This window comes from Saimiri boliviensis, chromosome 18 (genome assembly GCF_048565385.1).
Source record: "Saimiri boliviensis isolate mSaiBol1 chromosome 18, mSaiBol1.pri, whole genome shotgun sequence".
Taxonomy (NCBI): Eukaryota; Metazoa; Chordata; class Mammalia; order Primates; family Cebidae; genus Saimiri; species Saimiri boliviensis.
The window spans coordinates 12853272-12869914 of NC_133466.1; the positions used below are offsets into that span (position 1 = coordinate 12853272).

Below are 16643 nucleotides of genomic sequence, written 5' to 3' on the forward strand. Positions count from 1 at the left end.
AGGAGAATTGCCTGAACCCAGGAGGTAGAGGTTGTGGTGAGCCGAGATCGCGCCATTGCACTCCAGCCTGGGTAACAAGAGTGAAACTCTGTCTCAAAAAAAAAAAAAAAAAAAAAGAATTGTTTGGCTTAGTTATTGTTCTGAATGTTTTAAGAAGCTGTTGATTATTTTTTTGAGAAGGGTAGAGGAAGGGAGCACCTGGATAAATTTTTGAATTATATAATGAACACCATTTTCTGAAATGGTATGGTATTTAGGGATGGACATCTGTTGTTTGAGCATAAACTCTGTTTCTTTCTTTAAATTTTTTATTTTGTTTCAACTCAGTTTCTTTAAGCACATTAACGTGCCACCAATTAAGAGTAAACTAGGAATATTTTATTACCTTTTTATTTCATTTAAAAACTGACTTGATTTTATTAGTTTATTTAGTATGTGAGGCAGTATGTTTTTGTTCACACGGTTCATTGTCTTGCTGAGTATTTTTAGCCATGTAATTATTATAGAACTTGGGTGTTGATATAGAACAGATCATGGAAGTGATGTTTGCATTAGTAACAACAACAGTGACTTCAATTTTAAAGACCAGTGATAAACTGTAATAGTACAGAATTATTTTTATCTAGGTACAGTCAGCTTTGAATTAACCATACCAACAGGCCAAACAATCTGTTTTCATTACCACCCAGACACCTCTATACAAGCAATCAAAGCAAACAGCAAGATGCTGAGAAATCTGCATATCTGCCCCTGGAAACATTGGGGATATACTTACCTAAATCAGCAGTTCCACAGGTCAAAATTAATTTTGCAATAATACTAACATGTTATTTGCCTGTTTCACTTTCATTTCCTCTTAAGACTGCTGTATCTTGGTATCATAAGATAATATCATAAAATAAGATCATGTAGTAAAAGGTGAAAATAATTTTGGTGTCCTTTTTCTGTTACCCTGTTAGCTGCCAATTAAATGCAAATTCTTTTTTTAGGTCGAGGTGCTTTTGAGGTTCTGTGCTGATAATTTAACCAAAATGGAATGTGAGTTAGAAAGGGACAAAATAGGTTGTAGACAAAAAAAAAAAAAAGGAGAGATTGAGGATTCAAAATGTATTGATCATTCATTCATTTAACAATTATTTATTGAGCACTTAGCGTGTACTAGGTACTTTTTTAGTTACTAAGAGCATTGCCATAAAGAAAACAGACTAACATGTCTGCCTTCATGCATCTTCTATTCGCATGAGGGGAGACAGTAGGATAAATAAATAAAACAATAGTTTATAAATGTGATAAATGCTATAGAGAAAAATAAAGCAGGGAGAGGATAGTGGAAAGTTAGGGGCAGAGTGCAGTTTAAATAAAGTGGTCAGAGAAGGCCTCATTGGCAAGTAAAGATTCGAAGGATGTGCAGGAAGAACATTGCAGGCTGTGGTCTCAACCATTGCGAAGAGCTGTAGTGGGAGCAGGACTGGCATGTTTTTGAAACAGCAGGAAGGCCAGCGTCTGAGCAATGAGTGCACTAGGGATAGTGGAAGATGAGGGTGGAAAAAGAAGAAAAATTGTTTAGGGCCTTTCGGATCATTGTTTAAGCACTTTGGCTTCCACTCTGAATGAGATGGGAAACATTTAATAGTGATTTCATTTTCAGAAATATCGTCTATATTTTTGTCAAGGAGACATTATTCATCAAGCTGCCTTTCATAGCTAGAATCTTAAATGTAAACGTTCTTAAATGTTTTTGTTTGGAGAAAAATCAGATTTATATTTTTATCAGACTCTTAATGAAAGTTGTAGAAAATTAATTGCTATCTTCCTAAAAGTGTATATTACTTAGGATTTGTACAGTATAAAATAATGTACCATTTCACTGAAACAGAACTATTTGTTCTGCATGTTTTATATTGCTGCAGTAATTCTGTATCTGTAATAGTTTTTTTTTTTTTTTACTTTGGCTATAGTATTTAATGTTGACTTTTTTTTTTTAAATGTGTTGGTAATTGCCTCATGCCAGGCTTTGCATTGAAGGCTGATCTTTTTCTCTGCCTGTGCATGTATCTTTTGCTTGTTCATGCTTGTGATGATTGTACTTTCCAGAGTCATATCTCAGTTATGAAAATCAATTTTTATAAATGCTTTAATGCAGCTAAAATTCTGTTGTATCTTGTCTCATTTAGCATCTTCTAAAGTACTAAAGAGCATGTGTGAGAATTTCTACAAATATTCAAAGCCGAAGAAAATTCGAGTATGTGTTGGAACCTGGAACGTGAATGGTGGGAAACAATTTCGCAGCATAGCTTTCAAGAATCAGACACTCACTGACTGGCTTCTTGATGCACCCAAGTTAGCTGGCATCCAGGAGTTTCAAGGTTGACTTTTTATAATATGGACTTAGTTAATAAATCCTGACTGTGATGCATTAATCTAGAAAACAAATATACCACTTTAGAGTATGCATTAATTTATTAAAAAAACTTGGAGCTATACATTTGAAGGCCAACATCTTTAAAGATCACATCTATTAAAATCTTACCTTTTTAAAATTTCTAGACCTTTAGTTTCTACTTCATAAAAATATATAATGATAAAACAAAAAAATTTTTTTCATAGTTGATTTTCAGAAGTAGGAATTTACACACATATAACAAAATCAAGTTCTGTTTTTATTTTAAATGGACATAAACCAAGATTATGTCCATTTAAAATTGATCATTTATTAATTTTAATTAAAATTACATAATTAGTCTACGGCCATACCACCCTGAACGTGCCCAGTCTCGTCTGATCTTGGAAGCTAAGCAGGTTGGGCCTGGTTTGTACTTGGATGGGAGACCGCCTTGGAATACCAGGTGCTGTAGGCTTAAAGAAAAAAAAAAAAATTTTTTTTTTTAAATTACATAATTAAAATATAATTGATCATTTGAGTTTTATTTTTCAAACCTATATCTCATTTTTCAATTCTTAATCCTCTATTTAGTTACTAAGATAGGAAATAGCAGAGTGGGTCTTGAGCAGCCTTATAAAACCTGTGATTATTTATTGATACTTTACATAATAACTTAAGAGTACTAGTTTATCCTTGAAAAACTTTGTTGGCATTCAGTTTGGGTACTCTGCACCAAGCTGTTAATAGCCAGAACCAAACACTGAGCAGAGGATACGTAGATTTTGGGCCGGGCATAGTGGCTCACGCCTGTAATCCCAGCACTATGGAAGGGGCCAGGTGGCTCACCTGAGGACAGGAGTTCCAGACCAGCCTGGCCACCCCATCTCTACTAAAAATGCAAAAAAATTAGCTGGATGTGGTGGCAGGCACCTCTAATCCCAGCTACTCAGGAGGCTAAGGCAGGAAAATCACTTTAACCTGGGAAGTGGAGGTTGCAGTGAGCCGAGATCTGCCATTGTACTCCAGCCTGGGCAACAAAAGTGAAATTCCATCTCTAAAAAACAAAAAAAAAAGATTTTGATGAGAATCATGAATTTAATTTTCTTCAAAAATTAGCTTTAATTCCTTCTTAAAATAGTATATAAATACTAAGTTTTATAGTGAGGGTGAAGTGTATAGGAAATGGTGTGAGATACAAATTTTTCTTTTGTAGTTATTTTTCATCAGTCCCATCTTAAACCCTGGCATTTCCCCAAAACTTTTTATTAAAATGCTCTTGTTTTTTGTTTTTTTGTTTTTTTTATTAGATGGAGTTTAGCTCTTGTTGTCCAGGCTGGAATGCAGTGGCAGGATCTCAGCTCACTGCAACCTCCGCCACCAGGGTTCAAACGATTCTCTTGCCTCAGCCTCCCTAGTAGCTGGTATTACAGGCGTCTGCCACCATGCCCAACTAATTTTTTGTATTTTTAGTAGAGACAGGGTTTCACCATGTTGACCAGGCTGTTCTCAAACTCCTGACCTCAGGTGATCCACCCCGCCGGCCTCCCAAAGTATTGTGATTACAGGCGTGAGCCACTGCATCCGGACTAAAATGCCCTTTAGGTTTTACGTGAACTTAATTTAAAGTTGTAATAGTAATAATAATAAAAGCTAACACTATAATTCTGTGTACTTTACGTGTGTTCATTTAATACTCAGAGTAGACCTATTATTACATAGACACCATTATTCCAATTTTACACACGAGGAAACTGAGGCATAGAAAGGGAAGTAACCTGCCCATGTTTGTGCAGTAGTGGCAAAGCCATAATTTGAACTCAGACAGTTGGGCTTTAGAGTCTGTGTGCCAGGCTGCATTTTATGTGTGAACTTGGACAAATCTCCTGTCTGTAAATAAGAGACAAAAAATAATCTTTCTTATAAGGTGTTTATGTGGCAAATTAAATGAGGTGATGTATGCATGAGCCTTGCACATAATAGCCGTCAATATATATATTTTTAATTCTCAGTGTTAGTTCAGACTATTTATAGGCTCTTCCCCCCCCCACTTTTTGAGACAGGGTCTTTTTCTCTATTGCCCAGGCAGGGGTGCAGTGGCCATATCATAGGTCACTACAACCTCAAACTGCTGGGCTCAAAAGATCCTCCCTCCTCAACCTTCTGAGTAGCTATGACTACATGCATGCCACCATGCTAAGCTAATTTTATTTTTATTTTTTGTAGTGATGGGGGTCTTACTATGTTGCCCAGGCTGATTTCAAACTCCTGGCATCAAGTGATCCTCTCACCTCCACCTTCCAAAGTGTTTGGCATTATAGGCAGGGGCTGTAGCGTCTGGTCATATAAGCTCTTTCTAGCTATTTGTAATCATTTCTAGAAACGCGGGGCATCCAAAGTCTCTCTGGGCTGCTTTCTCAAGCAGCTCTGTTCTCCTTTCATCCTTAGTATCTAGACAGAGTATTGTGTTTTAGTTTCTGGATCTCTCCTAGTTTTCCTGGATTTCTTTCACCCAGAAAATAGCGAAAATATCAAGCTTACGTATTTCACATTTTAATGTGAAAAATTCCTCCTGTTACCTGCAGTTTGAGGTAGTTTCTCAGTCGCTTTATTCCTTGTGCCTTTTCTGAATAATTTCTTTCTCTCTCCAGTTTTATGTGAGATTTTGATTTGAGAAATGCTTTATTTCTCTGCTGTCCCTGGTAAAAACTTTAGCAAGAGTTTTTTCAAAGTGAATTCTGAAAGGGCTTAAGAATCTTCAAGGATAACAAACAAAGAAGCAAACTTAGGACACCCGAATAGAAAGTAAATTTTAATTTATTCCACTCAAGAGTTTTTGCCTTTAATATGAATTTGGTTAAACTCAAAACACAAAAATCAATTTTTATGAAATCAGTGTTATGTTGTGTTGGGTGGGGTTGCCGTTTGTCTGAGGCTGTGTTTTAAAGTATTTCTTGGATGCTTAATTTTAGATAAAAGAAGTAAGCCAACTGATATATTTGCAATTGGTTTTGAAGAAATGGTAGAATTGAATGCTGGAAACATTGTGAATGCAAGGTAAGCTAGCCACATAATACACTGAAAAATTTGCCAGTTGAGGGAAACTGTGGAGGACAGATAATTCAGTAATTGTTACAAGGATAGCTTGAAATAATAAATGGAAAGGTGCTCGTTAAACTGTAAAAGAGCATTTTTCAAACTTTTGGGTCTGAGGATCTCTCTGTACACTTAAAAATACTGAGAATGTTAAAAGAACTTTTGTTAATGTTTGTATCTCTTGATATTTATTATATTAGAAATTAAAAATGATAATTTAAAAACATTTAATTCACTTAAGAACAATAATAAACCTATTATGCTAACATAAAATAATTTTTTTGAAAAATAACTTTTTCAAAACAAAAAATTTACTGAGAAAGGTGGCACTGTCTTGTTGTTTTGCAAATCTCTTTAATGTCTAGTTTAAGACAGCCAGATTCTTACATCTACTTCTGTGTCAGTCTGCTGCAGTATGTTTTGCCTGAAGTATATGAAGAAAAATCACATAACTATGTAGTTTGAAAAGAAAATATTTTTATAACCTTTCCAGATAATTTCTTCTCTAATACTATACCAAAACAGATAATTTCTTCTCTGTTGTAGTATAGATAACAGAGAAGTGTTATCTTGGTATAGTGTAGATAAGACACCACACCAAATGGTAGTCTTAAAGGTTAGTTGCAAAATGGAATCTGAAACCATATCAATAAACTTTTTGTGCTCTATTAGTCTAAAATTCATCGATCTTTTACCTTTGCATGATTTTGTAACATTGTGTATTGGTCACTTGGGGTAATACTAGTTTTCTAAGTTATGTAGCTCTTCCAGATTTTAACACATTTCATTATATAGTATCAAAGCATCATATTGGTTAATTACCATCACTGGTAATTGCATCAGAGAATAATTGTTGGGAAGCTGTAAGGATCATGGTAGGAGATACAAGTTTTCCAGAATACTAATTTTTGCCTGAAAACTCAAGCTTTACCATTAAAAACAAATACTCTTGGTTGTTTTTCTTGAAGAGACAGGCTTAGTTGAAAAAAATGCCAAATAACCTAAGTCTGAATAACCATCATCTGTCATTAGTTCTTTTAAGGAAAAACTGTATTCCAAAGAAAGTGGCAGTTTGACTCACAACTTATTTTCTTTTTTTGAGATAAATATCATAAGTCAGTATACCACACAAGTGGTTTGTGTGTATTTCCTATGTATCACACAGAATATTTAAAAGATGTGTCCTGGGTTGAGCTTTGATCAAATGAATAATGTTGAGTGCTTCATCAAGGACATTCTTAGGTGAAGTGGCTTTTTTTTTTTTTTTTTTTTAACTGCAAGTGTAGCACTTTTACCAATGGTTGCTTTTGCGCCATCAGTGCAACTGTCAGTCAACACAGTGAAAGATGCCTTAATAGTATTATGAAAATAGTTGTGACTCCATGAGCTTTGGGAACCTTCAAAGATATCCCGACTACACTTTTGGAACTGCTGCTCTGAACCCATATTACAAATACAAATTATATTTGTGAAGTTTAAAGTTTGTATTTTATTTTAACAGAGTACGCTTGCTTTTAAATTTCAGCAGTTTCCCGTCTTTTGTGACATTTTTAAAGATGTTTCAGGAGGAAATTATGCGTTGAAGTAGTCAATTTTGCAAATGACAAATATTTTATTAGCCAAAATGAGTAACAGTTCACATCAGGAAAATTGGAAAGAAATTAACTTCACTCACTTTGTTGTTTGATTATGTTTTGTGAAAAACATATTCAGGTCTTAAACTAGAATATAACTCTGAGGATTCCTAGTACCAAGTGCATTGATCAGTTGTTTGTCTAAATAGAATTTAATTAAATTCTTCTTTAGGCTAGGTTTAATCGAAGTCTTCTTTAGGCCAGGCACGGTGGCTCACACCTGTTACCCTAGCACTTTAGCAGGCCAAGGCAGGTGGATCACTTGAGGCCAGGAAGACCAGCCTGGCCAACAAGTGAAACCCCAGCTCTACTAAAATTACAAAATTTAGCTGGATGTGGTGGCACATGCCTGTAATCCCAGCTACTCAGGAGGCTGAGGCAGGGAGAATCACTTGAGCCCTGGAGACGGAGTGAGTGGAGATGGTGCCACTGCACACTCCAGCCTGGGTGGCAGAGCGAGGCTCCCCACCCCATATATATGTATGGAATATTCTTCTTTAGTAAAGTGGTGAATATTTATTCATTTTATTTAAGCAGTATCTACTGAGTACCACTGTGGGTACCTCCAATGAATAAAACAGACAAAAATCCCTATCTTTGTGGACTTCGTATTCTAGTGGGGAGAAACAGACAGTGAACAATAACTACAATAAGTAAATTATATAGCATGTTAGAAAAGTGCAGTGGAAAATAGAGGAAAAGGATCACTATAGGGACACAGAGAAGTGTTGGCAGTCTTAAGTGAATAATCAGGATAAAGTTCATTGAGAAGATGAGGAACGAAGTTTCAGCTACTTGGGAGGCTGATGATGGGAGGATTGCTTGAACCCAGGCGGAGGTTGCAGTGAACCAAGGTCCAGCCCTGAGTGACAGAGTGAGATCCCATCTCAAAAAATAAAGAACAGATTAGGGGACATAACAGGCAAATGCAATATGTGGGCCTTGTTTAGACCCTTTTAAAAGAAACAAACCAACTGTTAGATTTTTTTTTTTTTTTGATAAATGGGGAACTTTACATATAAACTACTAGATGATATTAAGGAATTAATGTTTAAATGTGATAATAGCATTGTGAGTATGTAAAAATAAAAATGTCCCATTGCATTAGAGATACATACAGAAGTATTTGCAGGTGAAAGAGCATAAGTCTTAGAATTGGTCCAAAATATTCTAGGTTTACCAAAAAAACAAAGGTGGAGAGGGATGGAAGAAAATAGATTGGCAAAATATTGATAATTTTGAAAACGAGTATATGGTGGTTTATTTAATAATTATGTTTTCTAATTTCCCATAGCAAAATTTTTTTAGAAGACATTATAATTTAGAAAAATAAAAGTAGGGAAATGTATCTGGAAGCACTATAGTTGGCTCTCCATATCGATGGGTTTCACATCTTTGGGTTAAACTCATGAAAATATTAAATATTTTTAAAACTTGTGTCTGTACATGGGCAGACTTTTTTGGGTCTTTTTTACTTAAAGGCTTTTTTTGTATCATTATTCCCTAAACAATATAATACAACAGCTAGTTACATAGCGTTTACATTGTATTAGGTATTACGGGTAGTTTAGAAATGATTTAAAATATACGAGAGATGTATATGGATTATATGCAAATACTACTCCATTTTATGTATGGGATTTGAGCATCCTTGGATTTTGGTATCCACAGGAGCTGGAACCAGCCCCCCACAGCTACTACTGTACATCTCTGTGATCTTTTTTTTTTTTTTTTGAGACGGAGTTTCACTCTTGTTACCCAGGCTGGAGTGCAATGGCGCAATCTCGGTTCACCACAACCTCCGCCTCCTGGATTCAGGCAATTCTCCTGCCTCAGCCTCCTGAGTAGCTGGGATTTCACAGGCACCATGCCCAGCTAATGTTTTGTATTTTTAGTGGAGACGGGGTTTCACCATGTTGACCGGGATGGTCTCGATCTCTTGACCTCGTGATCGACCCACCTCAGCCTCCCAAAGTGCTGGGATTACAGGCTTGAGCCACCGCGCCCAGCTCATCTCTGTGATCTTAATGAATACTTAAGGAAAAAAAAAAGTTTAAGTTTGAGTTTACTCACCCAGTGAGGAGTCATTTAATGTCTTTATATTTTCTTCATAAAGAAGTAATAGATTAGATTTTGAAGTGTGGTTTTCTTTTGTCTAAATCATGAGTTTTCTTTTTTAAAGGAAACAAAAACAGCCTAAGCTTCCTTTAGAGTCTTAGGAAGTTTGGGTAGATAAAGGTATGATTGACAATTGTCATAAAATAGGCTGTTTTCATTATCTTTTTTAAAAATCCTTTTTTAATATTTTCTTGTAGCACAACAAATCAGAAGCTCTGGGCTGTAGAACTTCAGAAGACAATCTCCAGAGACAACAAGTATGTGCTGCTGGCTTCTGAGCAGTTGGTGGGCGTCTGTTTGTTTGTTTTTATCAGACCACAGCATGCTCCTTTTATCAGGTCAGTAAACAGAACACTCTCTTAAGGCTACTTCCTACCATTAAATAACAAGAAAAAAGCGTAGAATCTTTGTTGTTTCTGTTCTTCAAACCAAAACTATCCATAGTTCTTGTTTTAAAATGGGGTTTTGGGGGTTTTGATTAAAGACTCACTAATAGCTTCACTGTACTATTTCATAGGCTTCCCCTCACAGTACCATAATATGTGTACTTGTATGATTGTGTATATTCCTGATTTCCTATTCACATGGAACTCTTAAAATTTCAATCTGTGATTTAGAATTCTTTGTTTCAAAGGGATGTTGCAGTTGATACTGTGAAGACTGGAATGGGAGGTGCAACTGGAAATAAGGGAGCAGTTGCAATCCGAATGCTGTTCCATACAACCAGCCTTTGCTTTGTCTGTAGCCACTTTGCTGCAGGGCAGTCACAAGTCAAAGAAAGAAATGAAGATTTTGTAGAAATAGCACGAAAATTGAGTTTTCCTATGGTAAGCTCTTACTGCTTGTTCTTGAAGATAAAGCTTTGAAATGTATTTTAATTTGCCCCAAATTCTACCTCAATGTTTTTGAAAATTTAAGATAGTTCCTAGAAATATTTCGAAGTCCTAGATCAGCCTTCCACTGAATACACACTTTAGTCTGGTTCAATGAATTTGCATTTTTACATAAACAATGGGGTGGAGGAAGCAGTCAGATGTGCATTTGTCTCAGGTGAGTCTGAGAGGGATGTCTTTGAGTTCTGTCTTATCCTTTGTCCACAGGGAATTTCTCTGGGCAAATGGTGAGGGAATTATGTAGCTTCTTATCTTTGGACCTGTGAATAAAATGAGAGGCAGGTTTGTCTGTTTTAGTTCCCAGCTTGATTTTTCTCTGGGCTTAGTGATTTTGAGGTCCTGAGATTTATTTTCCTTTCACATGTGTTTTTACTGTTGGGTTAAATAAACAGGACAGGGGAGGAGACAAACATTATCTGAGGCGAAGAAATAGTTGTAACACATTTTGAACGTTGATTGTTTTGAATTTAAAATTCTGTCTCATTGCTTTCAGGGAAGAATGCTGTTTTCCCATGACTATGTATTTTGGTGTGGTGATTTCAACTATCGAATTGATCTCCCTAATGAAGAAGTTAAAGAGCTCATAAGACAGCAAAATTGGGATTCTCTTATAGCAGGAGATCAACTTATCAATCAGAAAAATGCCGGACAGGTATATTCATACTTGAGAAAATACTTGTATTGAGAAGATTTTGGGTCATGAAACATGACTTTTTTAATCAAGATGTTTTAAAAATCTCTTGGGGTCTTTTTATACTTATATATCTACAGGTAAATAGATAATAGAATTATCTTTCCTTAAAGTAGTAAAAATAGGAAAGAGAAAACCCATAATAATTCCCAGAAAGAAAAATACATTATGTATCTGTAAGATTCATTTTCTAATAGAAGGATAAACATTTTTTTTCCCTTGGTAATAGTTTAGAATCTTCGTCTTCAGGGCTGTTTTTGGGGTTAAATCCTATAGTCATTGACTTTTTTTTTTCTTTTGTTTATGTCATCTGACTTTTGAAACACTTCTTAAAACTACAACCACAAAATTTGGGAAGAATTCGTTAAATTTTTTTTTTTTAGGTAAAAGGATCGGTGGCCATCTGGTATGGTGCCTGGTGATCACCAGACTTGAATTCTAACACTTTGGGCACCACGTTACCTTTTCAGGCCTCAGCTCCTTATTTGAGAACAAGATATCAGGCTAGATGTTTCCAAAATCCCATTTACAGTTCTAAATGTCTCCTATAACCCAAAGATTGGGCAGAGTTCCCTTATTCATGTTTTTGTAGTTTTATCAAATGTCAAACAAGTGGTCTTGACCACTTCACAGGCGGGAACTGGAGTACATGGGTGAGGGCAGGGGTGGACTCTGCTCACTCAATCCACTGTGCTCCATCCCTCGTGGGAGTGGGGAGCACTGGTGAGTGAGTGCAGGAGCTGGGGTGAATGCATTTGGGCACCAGCAAGAGCTAACTCTGTACCAGCCCTGTGGCAGCATCTAGGGGACAGCTTAGTTGAGGGTCAGCACGACAGCCTTATGTGCCCACACTCATGGCACCTGAGTTCTTGTCCAGCATCCAGGAGGAATGAGGTTGCATGAATGAATTGAATATGGTAAATGTGGGGGATTTTATTGCCTATGAAAGTGGCTCTTGGCAGGAAGGGGAGCTGAAAAGGGGACAGAGCGAGAAGGTAATCTTCCCCTGAAGTCCAGCCAGCCATCCCATGGCTGTACTCCTTTCCAAAACTACACTGCCAAGCTGTCCCTTTGAAGTCAAGCTGCTTCTCTCTGACATCCAGCTGCTTCTCTGTCTGCTAGCTGAGCCTGGGATTTTATGAGCATGGGATTGGGGGCAAGGCAAGGCAGGCCATGTGTGGTTTTGGAAAAGGCAATATTCTGGAGGGAAAACAGGGATATAAGTTCTCACTTGGGGCTGTTACCACTTGGGTTGAGGGTGGGGCCCTCACTGGGGACCCACTAAGCTTTATTCCATTCACCTAAAACTGTTCGTCGATGCACACAGATTTTTTCTGAGAGCATCCAGTATGTAATAGACATTTAATGGATGGCTGCCTTATTGCTGTTTGTGAATAACTCATTTTGTATATGTCTATTTTAGATTTTTAGAGGATTTTTAGAGGGAAAGGTGACCTTTGCTCCAACATATAAGTATGACTTGTTTTCTGATGACTATGACACCAGTGAAAAGTGCCGCACCCCTGCATGGACAGACCGTGTCCTTTGGAGAAGAAGGAAATGGCCTTTTGATAGATCAGGTTGGGAAATAGACTTCTTTATTTAAATGAACTAATGTAAACTTATGAGGAAGCAGGGAATGGCATAATATCAAATGAGAAGAGGAGAACTATTGTTTTTCAGCAAACGTTATCCAGAATAGAATACATGAAATTTAAATATGTCAGATCTTAAAAAAAAATTCTCAGATCTGTTTATCATAACATTTAATTTTTCAGCCTATTTTTGTATGATTTTATGTAAAGAGAAGGAAATATTTTTGTGAAATTTTTCATTGAAACTAATTTAGGTTTTTAACTAAAATAACTTTAGTGGTTTGCATGTTTTAAACTGCCACTTGTCTCTTGAATTGTTTATGAAACACCATTTGGTCAGTCCTTTAATCTCAGAAGTAAAGCCACATCTTAATTTTTACTAAGTAAAGAATAAAACAATAACTTTACCAAAAACCTTTATAATTTAAAGGTATTTAGACTGCCTGCCTATTGCCAAGTGTTTTTGGCATTCCAGCCTCAAACCACTGAAGCTCATGAAAGAAAAAGAGGAGGCCTCTTTGCTCCACATAATATGCCCTGCTCATACAGCTTCTCTTGTGTTTTCTTTTCTTCTGACTGCAGCTGAAGATCTAGATCTTCTAAATGCCAGTTTTCAAGATGACAGAAAAATCCTCTACACGTGGACTCCAGGCACTTTGCTACACTATGGAAGAGCTGAGCTGAAGACCTCTGACCATAGGTTTAAGAAGTCTCAGTTTTTCTAATGGTGCTTGAAATTTGTTTGAAATATACCCTTTTTAAAACATTTCTAATACATTTATCTTCTTTTATGCCTTAAGGCCTGTCGTTGCCCTGATTGATATAGATATATTTGAAGTTGAAGCTGAAGAGAGGCAAAACATTTATAAAGAAGTAATTGCAGTTCAGGGTCCACCAGATGGTACGGTATTGGTCTCAATCAAAAGTTCTTTACCAGAAAATAATTTTTTCGATGATGCCTTGATTGATGAGCTTCTGCAGCAGTTTGCAAGTTTTGGTGAAGTTATACTTATAAGGTAAGATGTTTATTATGCACAAGTAACTCGTGATTCATAAACAATCATTTCTGTATTAGAAATCACCTTATTTGGGGAAGGAGATTAAAAAAAACAGAAAGATACCACCTTATTTAGTGTTTGACTAGTATATGAGTATTTTTATTTCCAAACTAAAGAAAAATCATACTGTGGATATTCTGTAGCTTTTAAAACTGAATACTTAGAAAACATAAAGAAATAGTGAAACCTTTTTTTTTTTTTTTTTTTTTTTTTAAAGACAGGATCTTACTAAGTCACCCAGGCTGGAGTACAGTCATGTGTTCATGGCTCATTGCAGCCTCAACCTTTCGGGCTCAAGTGATTCTTCCACCTCAGCCTCCCAAATAGCTGGGTCTACAGGTGCACACCACCATGCCTGGCTAAGTTTTACATATTTTTTTGTAGAGGCAAGGTTTCACCATGTTGCCCAGGCTGTTCTCAGACTCCTGGTTTTAAGCGATATGCCCAGTTCAGCTCCACAAAGTGCTGGGATTAGAGACATGAGCCACCAAACCCAACTAAATAGTGAAACTTTATGTGAACAAATGAAGACAAAAATGGGTGCAAGTTCAGATATGAACTCTTCACGATTCTTATACAGTAGAACAGATAACGAAACCCTATAGCAAAATAAAGCTGTGATTGTATTTTTTTTTAAGGAGAGATAAGAGTAGAGTGACTTCCTTCCCACCTCTGTTAAAGAAAGTCGAGTAATTTTAAGTATGTTTAGCTTCTAACAAACAAGAGATGTGAATAGTCAGGAGTCGTTCATTTCAGTCTTGGTTTCCCTCATTGACTTAGCCATCTGCCTTTTGCAGAACCAGATGCCTCTTTCCTTGTTTTAAAAACATTTTCTTCCAACTATACAGCAGTTTTGAGAGACTAAATAACATGCATGTGTGCATGTGTTTGAATTCCATAGGGAAAGAGGTACTATTAAATCCTTTTAAATACTGTTCATTTGCTTAGTTGGGTATGTTTTATAGATATTTGGTGGGCAGATCTCTATAGTATTTTCTGTAGAAGAGCAGAGGAGAAATTGAAGATACAGCTCCTGCTTGTAATCTAGTAGGGAAGATCAGCATGTCTGTGATGGCACCCCTGGATCCTAAATGGCGTAGTCCACAGAATTAAGATGGTATGGCTTCTACAGAGTGAAAATCATGCCTAAGACACCTCAAGTCCTTTCAGAGAGTAAATGAACAAATGGAAAAGAAATTGTGTTTAGACTTTTTGAAATCTTTTGACAAAGATCTATCCCAAAGCTTTCAAATTAAACAAAACAAAAAATTTCAAAAATCTTAAGGTTCTAGAAAGTACACAGTGAAATCTCCAAGTGTACAGATGACAGTATACTTTGCCAAGAACAGAAATGCCAAACCACCAGAAGCATCATGTGGACTGTGTGAGTGGGCAGCAGAGTCACAGATAAATGTCTTCCTGAGCAAATGTAAAATACTGCACTGAGCTAGAAAGAATCTAAACTGTATAAGGGATGAAAGACTGATAGAGGAAAGGGACCTGTCTTTATAACCCAACCTCTAAAGAACTTGTTAAATTGAAGCTAAAAGCTTTCTCCCAAATGTTTGTCATCATTAGGAAAAGTATTAGTAAGAAACTAAGGCATTAACCTAACATTATAAAGCCGTGGGGTGTCTCTAACCTGGATATTCTGGTTGTTAAACCCCAAGATGACTAAGTTGGAAAAGAAAAAGCAGACACTGAAAGTCAACAAGGAGGGGATCACTACAAGCAGTGAGATGAAACTGATTATTACCTTTTAATCTAAATAAGACACCCATTAAGGAGTGAGTAAAGCCTGTAAACCCCTTTATTTTTAAATAAGATGTTCCCTGGAAATGTGTATGGGATAAATTTAAATACATATAGATACTTACATTAATTGAAGGAAAAGTCTAGATGCTCTTACTATAGTGAGTGAAAGCAGGAAGAAAATATAGCTTCTAAAAAAAACTTACATAAATCAATGGAAATAAGAACCAGAATCCCTTGTTAAAGTTAGAAATGTTTAAGGGGCACATTGCTGATTGACAGTAAGGACAATCAGGACAATCAGTCCTTACACAGGACCACAAAAGAGTTGGTATCTATCAAACAAATAATGTTTGGGGCTTTAGGGGACTGGTGTGGCATAAGTGTATCCTTACAGTGGTGATTATAACCTTAGGAAAAGGGATTTTCTCAATCAACAATTTGAAAAAAATACCTTCATGTACTTAGGTAAGAATGGTATATTTCAAAGGGTAGCATCCTGCAACTTAGCTTTATGCCAAAGAAATTGAGTCAGTTACCTCGGTCATATCTGTGGAATTGTAGAAATCTGTTCCAGGTCCTCCAGGGCCTTGATTTTACCAGGGTGAAGTACTTGTGCACACTTTTGTTTTTGGCCTTTTCCTCTTAATATTCAGAATTCATACTTTGGAATCCTAGTTTAAGCAGGGGCTAAGGGGAGAGTGATTGTGTGTGTGTGTGTGTGTGTGTGTGTGTGTACATGTTCTCCCCACTCTCATCTTGAAAATATCTGTAAAGATTCTTGAACTCGTGGTTCAGCTTGCCAAATTATTTCTGTAATAAGATTGATAACATCCTAATTTGTTCTTTTTTGAATAATAACTTCGTTATATCCAATGACCCTCTTCAGAACTTGTTCTGTCCTTTTTATTTTTTCCTCTTGAGCGTTTTTTATTTCAAAAGTAGAAACTTGGAATCCTATCACAGACCATTGAAGTCCCAAAAGAGTAAATCTTTTTCAATGACTAAAGACAAGGAGCACAACCTAGGGCTTCTTGGGGCCAGTCTGCTTTGTTTTCTTTTGTTGACAACTTTCATCTTTTTTGGTTATAGGAAATTTTCTTCAGGAAAGTCATTGAGACTGAAAATACATAGTACTGGGTTATGGGATCTGGAGACTTGGATCCCAGCCCTGTAACTTACTCTCTTTATAGAATCACTTTGAACAAGCCACTTAACCTCTGGCCCTTATTGCCTTCTCCATCAAATGGAGGATTGGGTTAGATTGGATTAGCAGTGATCACAAATGGAGGTGCACAGACCCATTTCTTCTGGCTATCCGTTAACATAATATCCTAAAGAAATTGGGGTTAGAGTGCTTTTAGGGGAAGAGTGCCCTCTCCAGGTCACCACAAGCCCTACCAGCATTCCCTCCTTCACTTTACTT

General features: G+C 36.5%; 1 protein-coding gene and 1 pseudogene across 20 annotated transcripts in view; both read left to right on the forward strand.

Annotated features, from left to right (window-relative positions):
• The window catches only part of SYNJ1 (synaptojanin 1), an 88743-nt gene that overhangs the window by 47427 nt on the left and 24673 nt on the right, over nucleotides 1-16643 (forward strand). For all 20 annotated transcript variants that reach the window (XM_003927661.3, XM_074389332.1, XM_074389335.1 and 17 more), the window contains 8 exons: nucleotides 2175-2366; nucleotides 5353-5437; nucleotides 9426-9566; nucleotides 9863-10055; nucleotides 10615-10773; nucleotides 12236-12392; nucleotides 12990-13107; nucleotides 13208-13423. In XM_003927661.3, the coding sequence (XP_003927710.1) occupies nucleotides 2175-2366; nucleotides 5353-5437; nucleotides 9426-9566; nucleotides 9863-10055; nucleotides 10615-10773; nucleotides 12236-12392; nucleotides 12990-13107; nucleotides 13208-13423 (1261 nt within the window). The remainder of the gene's footprint in view (nucleotides 1-2174; nucleotides 2367-5352; nucleotides 5438-9425; nucleotides 9567-9862; nucleotides 10056-10614; nucleotides 10774-12235; nucleotides 12393-12989; nucleotides 13108-13207; nucleotides 13424-16643) is intronic.
• Nucleotides 2741-2858, forward strand: LOC120368471 (5S ribosomal RNA; annotated as a pseudogene).